This window comes from Ipomoea triloba, chromosome 10 (genome assembly GCF_003576645.1).
Source record: "Ipomoea triloba cultivar NCNSP0323 chromosome 10, ASM357664v1".
NCBI classification, from domain to species: Eukaryota; Viridiplantae; Streptophyta; class Magnoliopsida; order Solanales; family Convolvulaceae; genus Ipomoea; species Ipomoea triloba.
In genome coordinates, this window is record NC_044925.1 from 26,218,327 (window position 1) to 26,235,701 (window position 17,375).

The following is a 17,375-nucleotide window of genomic DNA, read 5'->3' on the forward strand; positions in this document are numbered from 1 at the left end:
AAAAAAAAAAAAAAAAAAAGTGATGAACTTATCTATACATTTTAGCTATATGATCTCTAAATCCTTAAAAACATATCTTGAGTAGAGACACTACTTCTCGGGACTAAGTGGTTGAAGTTGACATGTTTGTCAGGTTCCTGACACTAAAATGGCGCGGGTGAACAGGACCATTGGGCTGAAACAATGTGAAGAGCTCTGCCTGAAGAACTGTTCCTGCACCGGATACGCCAGTGCGAATATCAGTGCAGGCGGAATGGGGTGCATAACTTGGTATGATGACTTGATAGATATCAAGGAATTCACAAATGGAGGCCAAGATATCTATATCCGAGTCTCTGCATCTGACTTAGGTATATATATATCTTCTTCTCAGTTAAAATTTCAGTATGTATATATCATAAAAATTGAATCTTGGGGGTTGTTTTAATTCGTTGTTTTCATCTCAACCAGTGAAGAAATCTAAAGGGTTTCGCGGGAAAAGGCTCATAGTCACTATGGTTGTGCCTATTGCAGCTCTGATTCTTATGCTCTGTTGCTGTTTGGTAATGAAAATCAGAAAAGGTATAATTTTTTACACTATTTAAGAATGTAGAATGTTCTTGGTTTTATCTTGTCTGAACAAATGAACAAGAATATCATTGTTCTTAATCATGGTCATCTGTAAATGTTAATGTTGTAGGTAAGAGACTACAAAGCAAAACCAGTTTACAATCCGAATGGTCCGAAATGGGGAAAGATATGGATGAGACTGCACCAGCAGATGTGTTAATGTATGATCTGAACGCCATTAGAGCTGCCACTGATAACTTCTCTGCTGCCAATAAACTCGGGGAAGGTGGATTTGGTTCTGTTTATAAGGTAACAAAACTTTCCCAGCACTCGATCTGCTAATTAAGTTGAATCATAAACTAAGCTTTAATTTGGGTATTCTGGCAGGGAAAGTTGCAGAATGAACAACTAGTGGCTATCAAAAGGCTGTCCAAAACTTCAGGCCAAGGGATGGTGGAATTCAAGAACGAGGTTACGCTAATTGCCAGGCTCCAACACAGAAATCTTGTGAGGCTTTTAGGATGCTGCATTCAACAAGGGGAGAAGATGCTGGTGTATGAATACTTGCCTAACAAAAGCCTGGATAGTTTCATATTTGGTAAATCAATCTCCCTTACTGTTCATCAATGATATGATCCTACAATTGATCAATTGAGTTAACCTACCAAGGGCAAGGTATATAATATTACATCTACCTCATGATTGCAGAAAATACAAGTGGGATATCTCTAGATTGGAGAAAACGTTTTGAAATCATCTTGGGGATTGCTCGAGGGCTGTTGTATCTTCACCAAGATTCTAGGTTGAAAATTATTCATAGAGATTTAAAGGCCAGCAATGTTTTGTTAGATGCCTCCATGCAGCCGAAAATATCTGATTTCGGGATGGCTCGGATCTTTGGAGGAGACCAAATGTATGCAAATACAAATCGAGTAGTTGGGACATAGTAAGTGAAGTGACGTCCCTTCGGTTGTACTGGGCATGCATTAAATGTTAGAAAGGGATTGACTTTTGTGTCACTAACATTAACATGTTGTCTCACTCCTATTGATTGCAGTGGTTATATGTCTCCAGAATACGCAATGGAAGGTCACTTCTCAGTCAAGTCCGATGTTTTCAGCTTCGGTGTTATGTTGCTGGAAATCGTGAGCGGAAGGAAAAACAAGAACCAGTTCAATGAAAACTCCCTGAATTTAATAGGAGATTTAAGTGCCACCCAATACTTAACCATTGATACAACTGTTCTAAGAAACAAAAGATTGAATGTTTATTGCACATTTGCAGGTATGGGATTTCTGGAGTGAAGAAAAAGCCTTGGAAATAGTGGATCCATCATTAGCAGAGTCATATGATGGTGGAGAAGTTCTAAGGTGCATCCATGTCGGTCTGTTGTGCGTTCAAGCATTTCCAAACGACAGACCAACTATGTCTGATGTGGTGTTCATGCTAAGTAATGAAACGACACTCCCTCATCCTAATCCACCAGGATTTATATTCAAACATGGCAATACTGCTCAATGCTCATCCTCAATGAGTGCTGGAAATCAATCTGTCAATGACGTGACAATTACCAACATCGAGGGTCGCTAAATGCTCAAATTGGTTTGTGTGTGAATAGTAATTGGGCTGTGGTGTTGTATATGTAGTGCATATAAATAAGGTTAGTGTAAATGCAGAAGTTTCAAATAAGTCATCATCTGAATTGCAGTACAAATCTAAATGATTTAGAAAGAGAGAGTAGTGAGGACTAGTGATGTAATGGCAGTGGGGAGGTTTACTTTTGCTCATTGAGCTATATTTTTCATTAGAGATTACAATATAAAGATAATGTAACTATGTAAGGTTATAGAGAATTGAAGCTATTATATCTCATTTAAGTTGGGCTAGTATTTTTTTGGAATTTTGTATCTTAGGACTTTATGTTCACAATGATGTCATGCTTGTTTTTAGTATCTCGAGAAAGCAAATCTTGATTGAATCTATACTTTGCTCAATGAATACAATCGGCTCATGGTAAAGCTTCATATGAGTTTGATGTACTTTTGTCTTCAACAAGCTGGTCGGCATTCAATGCTGGCAAAAGTATTTGATTGGTGGGTTGGTTAAATGTTGTTAATGAAAATAGTAATTCATTATTTTTAAAAATAGGACATAGATTTTATACTTTTAGATCATTATGTTATTACTCTAAGTTTACATACAACTACGTTAATCTATCTTAGTAAAAGATGCTTTTGTTGCACGTGGTTCCAAGCAAATTTTATTAGGTTGTGACTGATAAGTCGAGATCAAAAGAGTAAATTTTAACTATTTAATCATAGCTGGAGGACCAAACTACCGTATATTTTACAGAAATATAGATACATGTCTCAATCTTGACCTTTTCTATCTTCTCTTAGAGATTTTACAGATACAAAATACAAGCATTAGTCTCCATCTTGGCCTTTTCTTCGTTCTCCGCAATCACGGACGGCCCGTCAGCAAACAATTACGGAGTAATACATATATATTAAAATGATTTTGTAAAACTGAACAACTGAATTCAAATAATGTAATATGCCCTTTCCATGCTATGGTGCGGCCTGATGTATTTACATTATTACATATTTACTCCTAGTGCATCACAAGATACTTATGGTTGCACCACAGATCACTCATGAATACATCACACCCCATCACATAATGCACTACTATAATATATATGGTGCAGAGAGTTATCCAAATGTCATTGCATTTTTTTACGTTAGTGCACTACAAACCAGCACTCACTCAAAAGTGCACCACATAGCACAAATACCATAGACTAACACTTACCACAGTTCATTCATATATAAGTGCACACCCCAGTATTTAGCGCACCACCAAAATATATATGGTGCAGGAAATTATCAAAATGTTATGTGTTTTGATCCTGATGAGTTTGCACGACGGCATGGGAGAGCAACACCGCATTTGAACCAAATTCTAAATTGGACAGCCCAACCAAGTTGGTCTGTTGTTAGATGAGTAACCACAATGTTTAAGTTTAAATTCTAATGAAAGCAATTTATTGACTTATTGGTCTAAGCAAGACAACAGTTTACCTCTTTGTGATCCTTTACAAGTTAAGTGTCAAGGCATTTAATGCACACCTATGGCTACAAATTTTCATACTCATAGAAATAGAAAAAAAAAAAAAAACTTATATAAACCCATTAGATCAAATATCTTCCACATCCTAAGCTAGTCTTCCAGCATCACTTCGTTCTTCTTTTGCTGTACTTTCCTTAAAACTGTAGACAGCTACAGCAAACTCAAAACCTGGGAAGGCAAACTAACATGTTCACAAGAATCATCATATTGACGATGTTTCTTTCATTTCTTGTATGCTTATGCAGTTCCACAGACACCATTACCTTCAACCAACCTCTCAAAGACGGTGATCTATTAATCTCCAATGCAAAATCTTATGCTCTCGGTTTCTTCACCCCCGGGAAGAATTCCACCGGCGGCAAGCGATACGTCGGAATTTGGTACCGGAAAATACCAGAGCAATTAGTTGTTTGGGTTGCTAACAGGAACAACCCCGTCCACGGTACATCCGGAGTCCTCTTCATCGACACCACCGGAAATCTTGTCATCCAAGACAAGAAAACCAATGTTTCTGTCTGGAACACCAGTCTTTCTTTCCCGGCCACGGGGATAAAAAAAGCTTATTCTGCGCGGCTACAAGAAACTGGGAATCTGGTTTTGTATCATCACCACCCGGATACCCGGGCCGCCACTCCATGGCAGAGTTTTGATTATCCCACGAATACAATACTCCCGAACATGAAAATCGGAGTGGACAAGAAAACTGGGCTGAAACGGTTTGTTACGTCGTGGAAATCGCCGGATGATCCCAGCCCGGGCGAGTATGAACTGGCATGGGACCTGAAAGGGATGCCTCAGTCAATTGTGTACAAGGACAGAACCCGGCCGGTGTGGAGAATTGGGTCCTGGAATGGAGTTAGATGGAGCGGCATTCCCGAAATGACTTCAAACATCAATTCCTACATCTACATCGAAAACCAGGACGAGGTCTACATGCAGTTCTTGACAATGGACCCGTCTGTATACACAATAGTAATGGTAAACGAATCCGGGGCGTTCAGTAAGATCATATGGCAAGGAGATGACGATATGAAGAGATGGGTCGGGATTTGGTACTTCCCCCAAGACAACTGTGACGTTTACGCTCACTGTGGTCCGTTCAGCGTTTGCAATGCCCAGAATCTTGACGGGTTTGCCTGCAAATGTCTCCCCGGGTTCAAGCCAAAGTCGAGCAAGGAATGGGGCATGGGAGATGGAAGAAATGGGTGCCAGAGGAATAACACAGAGGTGTGCCATAACGGTGAGGGGTTCGCGAGACTGGAGAGCATGAAGATCCCCAACACTGAAATGGCGGAAGTGAACAGAACCATTGGGTTGAAGGAATGTGAGGAGCTCTGTTTGAAGAACTGTTCTTGCACGGCATATGCAAGCGCCAATATCAGCGATGGCGGAATGGGATGCATTGCTTGGTATGGAGAGTTGATAGATATGAGGGAGTTCACCAAAGGAGGCCAAGATATGTATATTCGAGTCTCTGCATCTGATTTAGGTATTATACTTTCTTGAGAGATATAAAGAACAAATTGTTTTAAGTTTTCTTTTTCATGGTAACTGCTTATCAAATAACAAATCACATCCCTTAATATTAGAGACTATATTGTTTTAATTTTTCTTTTTCAGTTCAACCTGTAGAGAAATCTAAAGGGCTTGGTGAGAAAAGGCTCACAGCCACTGTGATTGTGCCCATTGCTGCAGTCATTCTTGTGCTCTTTTGTTTGATACTGAAAATCAGAAAAGGTATAACTCTAGCAGAGAGCTCTTGACATGAGTTTCTTGAAGTTTTAAGGTTTAATTTGAAAATGGATGTCTTTTAACGTTAAATGTAGGTATAAAACCACCAAGCAATACCACAAGCAGTTTGCTATCCGACGAAGGACCTGCAGATGTGTTAACCTTTGATTTCAACACCATTGAAGCTGCCACTGATAACTTCTCTGAAGATAATAAACTCGGAGAAGGCGGATTTGGTGCAGTTTACAAGGTAACAGTACGACTTTTGCCGTATGGTTTTACAATAATAATTTAGTTACCGCTAATTAATTGAGCATTGCCCGTTCGTGCAGGGTAAGTTGCAAAATGGACAACTTTTAGCTGTCAAAAGACTCACAAGAAGTTCACTTCAAGGGATAGTAGAATTCAAAAATGAAGTAATGCTAATAGCGAAACTCCAACACAGAAATCTTGTGAGGCTTTTAGGATGTTGCGTTCAACAAGGGGAGAAGATGTTGGTGTATGAGTACTTGCCTAACAAAAGCCTGGACTGTTTCATCTTCGGTAAATATACACCAGCTAAGGCTAAACAATACTTCATCTAGCTCATACTGTAATATTACATGAACAACTTTATTTAATGGTTTTGCAGATAATAGAGAGGGGATGTCTTTAGATTGGAGAAAACGTTTTGAAATTATCTCGGGAATTGCTCAAGCAATCTTATATCTTCATCAAGATTCTAGATTAAAAATCATTCACAGGGATTTGAAAGCTAGTAATGTTTTGTTAGATGACTCCATGAACCCGAAAATATCAGATTTCGGAATAGCTAGACATTTTGAAGAAGAACAAGTCGAAGCAAACACAAATCGAGTAGTTGGAACATAGTGAGTGTTTCTCCTTACTAATTGTGTATGAATATCATAAACATACTGACGGTTAAGACTATGTATAATGTTAAATATTGTTTTGTAGTGTTATATGTCACCGGAATATGCAATGGAGGGTCACTTTTCTGTAAAATCTGATATATTCAGTTTTGGTGTTTTGATGTTGGAAATTGTTTGTGGAAAGAAGAACAAATACCAACGTAACGAAAACTCTTTGAATTTAATTGGAGATGTAAGTGAATCTCTATACTATATAATTTCAATTCCTTAATAGAATACATTGTTCTTACAATTTTTTTTTTTCTTAAATAGTGATGCTTGTTAATTGTTACACATTTTCAGGTATGGGATTTGTGGAATGAAGAAAGATCAATGGAAATAGTTGATCCATCAATAGGGGAGTCGTATGATGGTAAAGAAGTTTTGAGGTGCATCCATGTCGGTCTATTGTGCGTTCAACTATATCCAAATGACAGACCAATCATGTCAGAAGTGATTTTCATGCTAAGTAATGATATAGAACTCCCTCGTCCCAAACCACCTGGATTTATATTCAATCAAGAGAACACAGCTGCTCCATTCACATATTCTACAAGCAACGGTGAAAATCAGTCAATTAATAATATGTCAATTACTGAACTCATAGGTCGTTAAATGGGCAGGCCAGTTGATTTCTTTGGGTGTGGTTGTGCACTAGATACCAGACAGATTATTACTACTTTCGTTTGATTGCAATGTGCGTACGTGTTAATAGAGCTTAGCATACCCATGGGATATGGATGAGATGGCATGGATTTGTGTTACTAAGATGTCTTGAAATGCAACGTTATTAAAATAAATGAGTGAGTGCTTTGTCACCTTTGAATTCAATTGTTATACCATAGACAAGGGTTTTGTTGACTCTCATTCAAAAATTATTTCTGTAGTTGATATATTCTGCAATTAACTGTTTATATACTTGTAAATAAATTGAAGACAATTAACTATAATCACATAAAATTGTAACTATAGACATATAAATGGTTAATTGCATGTATATAATATGTTAAATACAGACACATAATATCACATAATTTTATCATGGTCACATAATTATCTGCTCTTGATTATGACCCATCAATATCACAAAATTTAATCCCTTAGAGCAACTATATTGGTGCCCCGCCATGCTGGGTGCATTGTCGACTTTTAAAAAAAAATTTGTCACATTTTGTTTTTTTTTTTCCTCCCCTTTTCCTCTCCTCTCACTTCCATCCTAGTTGACATAACAAAAGCCCCCAAAAAATTATAACTAATGAGATTGCTCTTAACAACATATTCTCTTTGATTACGACGACCTAATCATGATTATTTGTAGACATAATCAGTCTTCATCCTCAAGATATTTTCCATTCATGTTTGACTTGATGGACCAAAGCATAGGTACACGTCAATACCTTGTTTTTCTTTTTGTGATCCCAATCGGAAACTTTATCCTATTAGTGAATGACTTGTAGTTGGCGATGACTAAATGGTTGTATATACGGCAAATTATGCTGTGGACCCAGGTCCACACGCAAGGTGGACCTGGGTCCAAAACTACGTCGTTTTTTTTTTTTATTTTTATTTTTTTTTAACATATTGTTGAATATAGAGTTGTCCAAAAATGTGTGAATGTAAAGGTTTCAAAGTGTGAATGTAGAGTATAGAAATCATGAATGTAGATTTATGATTGTGTAAATGTAGAGTTGCCCAGAAATGTGCGAATGTGGGGTTTCAAATTGTGAATATGGAGTATAGAAATCGTGAATGTAGAATTATGCATGTGTGAATCTGTAATAGAGTTAAGAAGTTCTAGCAACTTGTAGCCCTGTAATGTGTGAATGTGGAGTTCTCAAGTTGTGAATGTCTAGTATAGGACCTGTGAATATAGAGTTTTGAATGTGTGAATGTGGAGTATAGTTAATAAACATATAATCCTGTAATATGTGAATGTGGAGTCTACAAATTGTGAATGTAGAGTATAGTGTATGTGAATGTAGATCCAGGTCCACCTTGCAAGGTGGACCTGGGTCCACGGCATAACAACCCTGTATATACCGAAGTGACTTGTAGGCTGTAGCAAGCTCAAATTGATCTATTCAACAAGTGACATTAATTACTCAAATAATGCAGGGGCATATATCATTGACCCCTTCCAAAAGAAAACCACTGAATTCAATGTAATCAATGCTGCAAATTAAATCATTCATCCCTCACTCCAACTAACAAATTGGACAGAGACGATGAAGCAATTAACATAAAAATGATTACTGCTAGTTAGTGTAAATTGAAGTTTTCCAATAAATCAAAGCAATCAATTGAAAATCAAGTAATATGCATCATCTGTATTGTTTCACTATTTATATTTTACAGAACTAGATTTTCTTCAGCATCACTTCATTCTTCCTTACTACTGTAGAGTGTAGACAGCAGCGTACTGAAAACATGCGAAGACAAACAAGCATGTTCACAAGAATCATCGTCTTGACGATGTTTCTTTCATTTCTGGTATGTTTGTGCAGTTCCACAGACACCATTACCTTTAACCACACTCTCAAAGACGGGGATTTATTAATCTCTAATGATAAATCTTACGCTCTCGGTTTCTTCACTCCCGGAAATTCTACCTCCGGCAAGCGATACGTCGGAATATGGTTCCAAAAATTACCAGAACAAATGGCCGTTTGGGTTGCTAACAGAGACATCCCCGTCAACGGCACATCCGGAATCCTCTTCATCGACAGCACCGGAAATCTGGTCATCCAAGACAGTAAAACTAATGTTTCTGTCTGGAACACATGTCTTTCTTTCCCGGCGAAAGGGATAAAAGGTTATTCAGTTCAGCTACAAGAAATGGGGAATCTGGTTTTGTATCATGACCATCCGGATAGACGGGAAACTCAATGGCAGAGCTTCGATTATCCCACCGACACATTGTTAGGAAAGTGACAATCAAAATCACAGACCCGACACGGTACACAAATACGAGATAATACACAATAACCCAAAAATAAATATGAACACAAGGAACACAAGATTTACGTGGAAAACCCCAAAACCACGGGGAAAAACCACGGGCCACCAACAACAACAATTTCCACTATCACAAATCTCGGGTACAAAGTTTCAGGCTACCACACGAGGTATACATTCACAAATCATCAAATACAACAACTCCTAGGCCAAAACATTCTTATAAGATTCACAGGCTAAAAGGAATAATATCTCGTACTCAAAATATTCAATCTCTAATACTAGGATAAAAAAATGAATACAAATATTACGAGATTATCCAAAGAGATGCCTGGAATAAATACAAGCTGACCTCAAATATTTGATGAAGATGAACCCAAGAAGCTTAGGCAAACTCCATGACAAAATGGCACCAAGATGAAGAAGAGAAAATGGTTTCCTCCCTCTACTGCCGACTGCCGAAATGGAATGAGAAGAAAAATGAGTTTTCTTGCTCTGTTTACTGCCTCACTGTGTGTCTCTCTCTCTGGCCGAAATGAGTGGAATGAATGGGAATTAAATTCCCTTTCTCTGCTGCCGAGAAGACCAAAGAAAGTGGAGTAATGCATGCCTGCCAAATATTCCATTTGCTGACAAAGAATGCATGTTGCTTCCCACTACATTTATATATATATATATATATATATATATATATATATATATTATTGTTTTTTGTTTTGTTGTGTTTTGTCCTTCCACATGGAGGGACCCAACAAATCTCCCCCAACCGACTATGTGGAAGACATCGTCATCCCAGCGATAGAGCAACACACCTCAAACTTCCCTCTTGGCAACGCTTTGGTTATCATGTCTGACCCATTATCATCGGTATGAATCTTTTCAAGTTCAAGCATCTTGCATTCCAAGATATCTCTTATCCAATGATATCTCGTGTCAATATGTTTTGACCTGTAATGAAACGTAGAGTTCTTTGCAAGATGAACTGCACTCTGACTATCACAATAGAGCACATACCTGTCTTGAACAAACCCGAGCTCCTGAAGAAACTTCTTCATCCATAGCATTTCTTTACTGGCCTCAACAGATGCTATGAACTCAGCTTCAGTGGTAGACAAAGCAACACACTTTTGCAACCTTGATTGCCATGAAACTGCTCCCCCTGCATAGGTAATCAAATAACCTGAAGTAGATTTCCTGGTGTCAATGTTTCCGGCCATATCTGAGTCAGTGTACCCGGTAAGAATAGGTTTTCCTGTACCAAAACACAAACTCAAACTTGAAGTACCCCGAAGATATCTTAGAATCCACTTAACAGCATCCCAATGTTCTCTCCCTGGATTTGAGAGAAATCTGCTAACAACACCCACTGCATGAGCAATATCTGGTCTCGTACATACCATGGCATACATCAAACTACCAACAGCTAAAGAATAAGGAACTCTTTGCATTTCTTCCTTGTCTTTCTCACTAGAAGCACATTGCTTCTTGCACAACTTGAAATACATATCAAGAGGTGTACTGACTGGCTTAGCTTCATTCATATGAAATCTCTCAAGAACTTTCTCAATGTATTTCTCTTGAGATAACCACAACCTTTTGTTCTGTCTGTCACGGATGATCTTCATCCCAAGAATTTGCTTTGCTGGTCCCATGTCCTTCATAGAAAATGACTTACTCAACTCTTGAATTCTTGAGGCATTGCAACCAACAATCAACATATCATCAACATAAAGCAGCAGCATAACAAAGTCATCATCAGAATACCTGTTCACAAAAACACAGTGGTCTGAAGAAGTCTTCTTGTACCCATGCTTACTCATAACAGAAGTAAACTTTTTCTTCTTGTACCCATGCTTACTCATAACAGAAGTAAACTTTTTGTACCACTACCCATGCTTACTCATAACAGAAGTAAACTTTTTGTACCACTACCTCGGAGCTTGCTTCAAACCGTACAAACTCTTTTTCAATCTGCAAACATAATCTTCTTTCCCTTTGACCTTGAAACCCTCAGGCTGTTCCATATATATCTCCTCATCTAAATCACCATGGAGAAAAGCTGTCTTCACATCTGATAAGTGCAAAAGATGCCATCTTTATAAGGTTGTTATCGGATCGTCTAGTGCACAATTCGTAGCTTTTGTGTTTGATTTGTCCCTTTATTGCGTTAGAATGCTTGATATTGCCATTGGATCCCGTTTCACACTTGGTTAATCATTTTGTAGGTAAAAAGGATGGGCAAAAAGGCAGAAAATGGCTAGATTTCAGAGAATGATACACGAGCCGAAAATTGGAAACAAAGGACCGGCCGGACGCGCCTAGGACGCGCGTCCGTCCAGGCGTCCACGTCCCAGGTCCACAAAGTGCAAAGCAGTACGCAGCGGACGCCAGCCGGACGCCACCGGACGCTCCGCGTCCGAAAATCAGCTCTCTGAAGTTTGAGATGTCTGCTTAGGACGCCTGCTGGACGCCACCGGACGCCTCGCGTCCGAAAAATCGCCCTCTGAAGTTGCAATGTCTGCTTAGGACGCGCAGCGGACGCACATCGGACGCCGCGTCCGATCCCGAGATCCCGCGCCGAAGATTTGAAGCAACGCACACAGGATCCCGCTGGACGCGCAGCGGACGCGCGTCCAGTCGGGCGTCCACTACGTCTATTATTGGCGGTTGGGCGAGATTTAAAAGGGGAATTGAGCCATTTTTCAGGATCCATCACATTTTCATTTTAGATCAGTTCAGAATATTTCTCTCTCTAGGATTAGCCTAGAGAGATCTTCCCCAATTCACTCCACATTCCCAATTCACTCCACATTGCAATTCTTAGTTTAGATTAGAATTAGAGAAGAATTCCATTGTTGCAAGATTGAGATCTACATTCAATTTCAAGTTCAAGGTTTAATTTCAAGCTAAGTCTTCCTTTTAATTTCTTGTCATTACTTTTGCTTTTGCTATTTCAATTTCAAGTATGATTAGATAGATCTTTGTGGATTTGGATTGAGCAATGTTGTATGGATATTCTTGAGCTTTGAATTGATTAATTAGGTTTTGCAATTGCTTTGATTATGAGTTTGATTGTGTGAATGGTGATCTTCTTTGACTCTTGTGTGGGAATGATCAACCTATATGAGAGGTGTTTGGAGAAGGAGTCTCACCTACGAGAGTAGGGATACTCCTTAGCCTAGCCTAGCACGTTTCCTTCCCACCTTTGAGAAAAGGGGGATTGGAAGGCAAATAGCACACCATGTGTTCGATAATTTGCCTCACCTAGCCTAGTTGCCATGAGAATGGGACTATGGACTAGATGATAGGCCAATGACCACGAGAGTGGCGTTGGCGTAGTTGTCTTGCCTCTTTTTCATTATCTAAGTGTTGCTAGCCTAGTATCTTAGGAAATCAAGGATACCTATATGAGTTGCAATATCCAAATCCTCCTTTCCACTTAATTGTTTCCTTTGTTTGTTCCTTATTTTCATGATGTTTCATGTGCATTTTCTGACTATGTTTGGGTTAGCTTTCAAACACTAAACACTCTTGTGCTTAATCCCCTTACCGCTTGAACTCCCTCCTTGCCATCCTTTGAGAACGATACTCGGGAACTTCTTCCCGTTTTACCACCTATTACTTTCCATCCACCGCGAAAACTACACCCTTCAACATCCATCTGCTCAATTTCTATATCCAAACGGGCTGCTAGTCCCAACACAACTCTGATGGAAGAGAATTTCACAACAGCAGAGAAAATCTCATCAAAATCAATACCTTTCTTCTGGCTGAAACCCTTCACCACCAATCTAGCTTTGAACCGTGGAACTGAAGTGCTCTCTTCATGTTTTACTCTGTAAACCCACCTATTTTTCAAAGCTTTCCTGTTCTTTGGTGCCCTCACAAACTCAAAGGTATCATTTGCATATAAAGAGTTCATCTCATCCTGCATAGCCTCAAACCATTGTCTCTTTTGCTCACTCTCCATAGCTTCTTCATAAGACTCAGGTTCTCCCCCGTCAGTCAAAAGCACATATTGACTGGGAGAATAACGAGTAGATGGCCTCCGTTCCCTATCAGACCTTCTCGGAAGATCAATTGGAATCTGCGAAGGAACTTCTTGTTCTTGGTGCACAACATCATCAACATGACCATCTGCATCAGCTGTATCATCTTGATAGACCGGTACAGGATCACCATTCTGACCATTTTCCTGAACCTCATCAACATCATTTGTATCTTTGCGGGAACCTGGCTCAATGTCAATCAAACTTCCACTGTCACGAGATTCTGGCTTTTTCACTTTGTTAATATCTTCAATGGTTTGATTTTCAAAGAACACTACATCACGGCTTCTGACTAGCTTCTTCTGAACTGGATCATACAGCCTGTAGCCAAATTCATCAAACCCATAACCAATGAAAACGCACTCTCTAGTCTTCGAATCCAACTTAGATCTCTCATCTCTTGGAACATGCACAAATGCCTTACAACCGAAGACTTTAAGATGATCGTAAGAAACTTCCTTTCCACACCAAACTTTATCAGGAACTTCATTTTTCAAAGCAATAATAGGAGATAAATTGATTACATGAACAGCTGTGGAAACCGCCTCAGCCCAAAAAGAACTAGGCAACTTTGCATCATCAAGCATACATCTAACTCTCTCCATAATAGTTCGGTTCATCCTTTCTGCTAAGCCATTTAACTGAGGAGTCTTAGGAGGAGTTTTCTGATGTCTAATGCCATACCTTCTGCAGTACTCATCAAACGGTCCACAATATTCACCACCATTATCAGTACGGATACACTTCAATTTCTTTCCTGTCTGTCTCTCAACAAGGGCATGAAACTCTTTAAACACACCAAGCACATCACTTTTGTGCTTCAAAGTGTAGACCCAGAGTTTCCTAGAATAGTCATCAATAAAGGTTACAAAGTAATATGCACCTCCAAGTGATCTAACCTTCATTGGTCCACACACATCAGAATGTATCAAATCAAGTGGCTCTGACCTTTTTGTAGGAGGATGGCTCATGAAAGAAACCCTTCTCTGTTTTCCAGCCAAGCAGTGAACACACTTGTCCAATCTAGCTTCTTTAACCCCAGAAAGCTTACTCTTCTTGGCAAGGTAATCAATCCCCTTCACACTCATGTGACCAAGTCGTTTATGCCACAATTCTGATGCACATTCTTTTTCTACCACATTCACTGAATCATTAGAAACAGAACTTTGCAAAGAGTACAAGTTAGAAGACTTGTTACCTCGTGCAACAACCAGCGAGCCTTTAGTGATTTTCCAATGGCCATCACCAAAGAAACAACAGAAACCGTCATCATCAAGTTTTCCTGTAGAAATAAGATTCAATCTGATATCTGGTGCATGCTTGACATTTTTAAGTACCAACTTTGTGCCATTACTTGTCTCAAGGCAAACTGTACCGGTACCCGTCACATTCACCTGACCATCATCACCCATTCTGAGTTCTCCAAAGTCACCTGGAGTATATGAAGAAAAGAATTCCTTCCTTGGTGTAACATGGTAGGCCGCACTTGAATCCACAATCCAAGTTGTCTCATGGCATGCAACGTTGATGGCGTTCTCATCACAGGCAACAAGTAAATCTGTTCTAACTGTCGCAACTTGATTCCTAGTGTCACCATCTTTATTGTCTTGCTTCTTTTCTCTTTTCCACTTGAAGCAATATTTCTTGATGTGCCCTTTCTTACCACAATAATGACATTCAATATCCTTGTACCTTGACCTTGACTTGCTTCTGCTTTTATCTCTACCCCTCTGACCCTTTTGCTTGTTTTTCACCCTATCATCTGTAACCAAAATATCTGACTGCGAAGTAGAAGTGTCTTGAGATCTTCTTCTTGCTTCTTCATTCAAGATACCACTCTTTACATATTCCATGGTCACAACACCGTTGGGAGCAGAATTGGTCAATGAAACCCGAAATGTTTCCCAAGAATTTGGTAGAGTATTAAGNCAAACACTAAACACTCTTGTGCTTAATCCCCTTACCGCTTGAACTCCCTCCTTGCCATCCTTTGAGAACGATACTCGGGAACTTCTTCCCGTTTTACCACCTATTACTTTCCATCCACCGCGAAAACTACACCCTTCAACATCCATCTGCTCAATTTCTATATCCAAACGGGCTGCTAGTCCCAACACAACTCTGATGGAAGAGAATTTCACAACAGCAGAGAAAATCTCATCAAAATCAATACCTTTCTTCTGGCTGAAACCCTTCACCACCAATCTAGCTTTGAACCGTGGAACTGAAGTGCTCTCTTCATGTTTTACTCTGTAAACCCACCTATTTTTCAAAGCTTTCCTGTTCTTTGGTGCCCTCACAAACTCAAAGGTATCATTTGCATATAAAGAGTTCATCTCATCCTGCATAGCCTCAAACCATTGTCTCTTTTGCTCACTCTCCATAGCTTCTTCATAAGACTCAGGTTCTCCCCCGTCAGTCAAAAGCACATATTGACTGGGAGAATAACGAGTAGATGGCCTCCGTTCCCTATCAGACCTTCTCGGAAGATCAATTGGAATCTGCGAAGGAACTTCTTGTTCTTGGTGCACAACATCATCAACATGACCATCTGCATCAGCTGTATCATCTTGATAGACCGGTACAGGATCACCATTCTGACCATTTTCCTGAACCTCATCAACATCATTTGTATCTTTGCGGGAACCTGGCTCAATGTCAATCAAACTTCCACTGTCACGAGATTCTGGCTTTTTCACTTTGTTAATATCTTCAATGGTTTGATTTTCAAAGAACACTACATCACGGCTTCTGACTAGCTTCTTCTGAACTGGATCATACAGCCTGTAGCCAAATTCATCAAACCCATAACCAATGAAAACGCACTCTCTAGTCTTCGAATCCAACTTAGATCTCTCATCTCTTGGAACATGCACAAATGCCTTACAACCGAAGACTTTAAGATGATCGTAAGAAACTTCCTTTCCACACCAAACTTTATCAGGAACTTCATTTTTCAAAGCAATAATAGGAGATAAATTGATTACATGAACAGCTGTGGAAACCGCCTCAGCCCAAAAAGAACTAGGCAACTTTGCATCATCAAGCATACATCTAACTCTCTCCATAATAGTTCGGTTCATCCTTTCTGCTAAGCCATTTAACTGAGGAGTCTTAGGAGGAGTTTTCTGATGTCTAATGCCATACCTTCTGCAGTACTCATCAAACGGTCCACAATATTCACCACCATTATCAGTACGGATACACTTCAATTTCTTTCCTGTCTGTCTCTCAACAAGGGCATGAAACTCTTTAAACACACCAAGCACATCACTTTTGTGCTTCAAAGTGTAGACCCAGAGTTTCCTAGAATAGTCATCAATAAAGGTTACAAAGTAATATGCACCTCCAAGTGATCTAACCTTCATTGGTCCACACACATCAGAATGTATCAAATCAAGTGGCTCTGACCTTTTTGTAGGAGGATGGCTCATGAAAGAAACCCTTCTCTGTTTTCCAGCCAAGCAGTGAACACACTTGTCCAATCTAGCTTCTTTAACCCCAGAAAGCTTACTCTTCTTGGCAAGGTAATCAATCCCCTTCACACTCATGTGACCAAGTCGTTTATGCCACAATTCTGATGCACATTCTTTTTCTACCACATTCACTGAATCATTAGAAACAGAACTTTGCAAAGAGTACAAGTTAGAAGACTTGTTACCTCGTGCAACAACCAGCGAGCCTTTAGTGATTTTCCAATGGCCATCACCAAAGAAACAACAGAAACCGTCATCATCAAGTTTTCCTGTAGAAATAAGATTCAATCTGATATCTGGTGCATGCTTGACATTTTTAAGTACCAACTTTGTGCCATTACTTGTCTCAAGGCAAACTGTACCGGTACCCGTCACATTCACCTGACCATCATCACCCATTCTGAGTTCTCCAAAGTCACCTGGAGTATATGAAGAAAAGAATTCCTTCCTTGGTGTAACATGGTAGGCCGCACTTGAATCCACAATCCAAGTTGTCTCATGGCATGCAACGTTGATGGCGTTCTCATCACAGGCAACAAGTAAATCTGTTCTAACTGTCGCAACTTGATTCC

At 39.4% G+C, this 17,375-nt stretch overlaps 2 protein-coding genes across 2 annotated transcripts in view; both read left to right on the forward strand.

Moving 5' to 3' along the window:
* LOC116033389 overlaps positions 1 to 7,142 on the forward strand; it is a 9,874-nt gene extending 2,732 nt beyond the window's left edge. Inside the window, 14 exon segments of the mRNA XM_031276135.1 lie at positions 134 to 350; positions 451 to 561; positions 680 to 858; positions 937 to 1,147; positions 1,258 to 1,495; positions 1,607 to 1,754; positions 1,834 to 2,136; positions 3,823 to 5,170; positions 5,302 to 5,418; positions 5,508 to 5,662; positions 5,745 to 5,955; positions 6,044 to 6,285; positions 6,370 to 6,516; positions 6,627 to 7,142. Coding sequence (XP_031131995.1) covers positions 134 to 350; positions 451 to 561; positions 680 to 858; positions 937 to 1,147; positions 1,258 to 1,495; positions 1,607 to 1,754; positions 1,834 to 2,136; positions 3,823 to 5,170; positions 5,302 to 5,418; positions 5,508 to 5,662; positions 5,745 to 5,955; positions 6,044 to 6,285; positions 6,370 to 6,516; positions 6,627 to 6,938 — 3,939 coding nt within the window. The 3' untranslated portion in view covers positions 6,939 to 7,142.
* Positions 7,143 to 8,750: 1,608 nt separating this feature from the next.
* Positions 8,751 to 9,254, forward strand: LOC116033390 (G-type lectin S-receptor-like serine/threonine-protein kinase At1g11330). The gene has a single exon (XM_031276136.1). It carries the CDS (start codon positions 8,751 to 8,753, stop codon positions 9,252 to 9,254), a length of 504 nt encoding a protein of 167 aa, XP_031131996.1.
* Positions 9,255 to 17,375: the final 8,121 nt, after the last annotated feature.

What these genes read in the sequence shown, in the direction of transcription:
- LOC116033390 (XM_031276136.1), top strand. Translation starts at nt 8,751, where the DNA reads ATGCGAAGACAAACAAGCATGTTCACAAGAATCATCGTCTTGACGATG.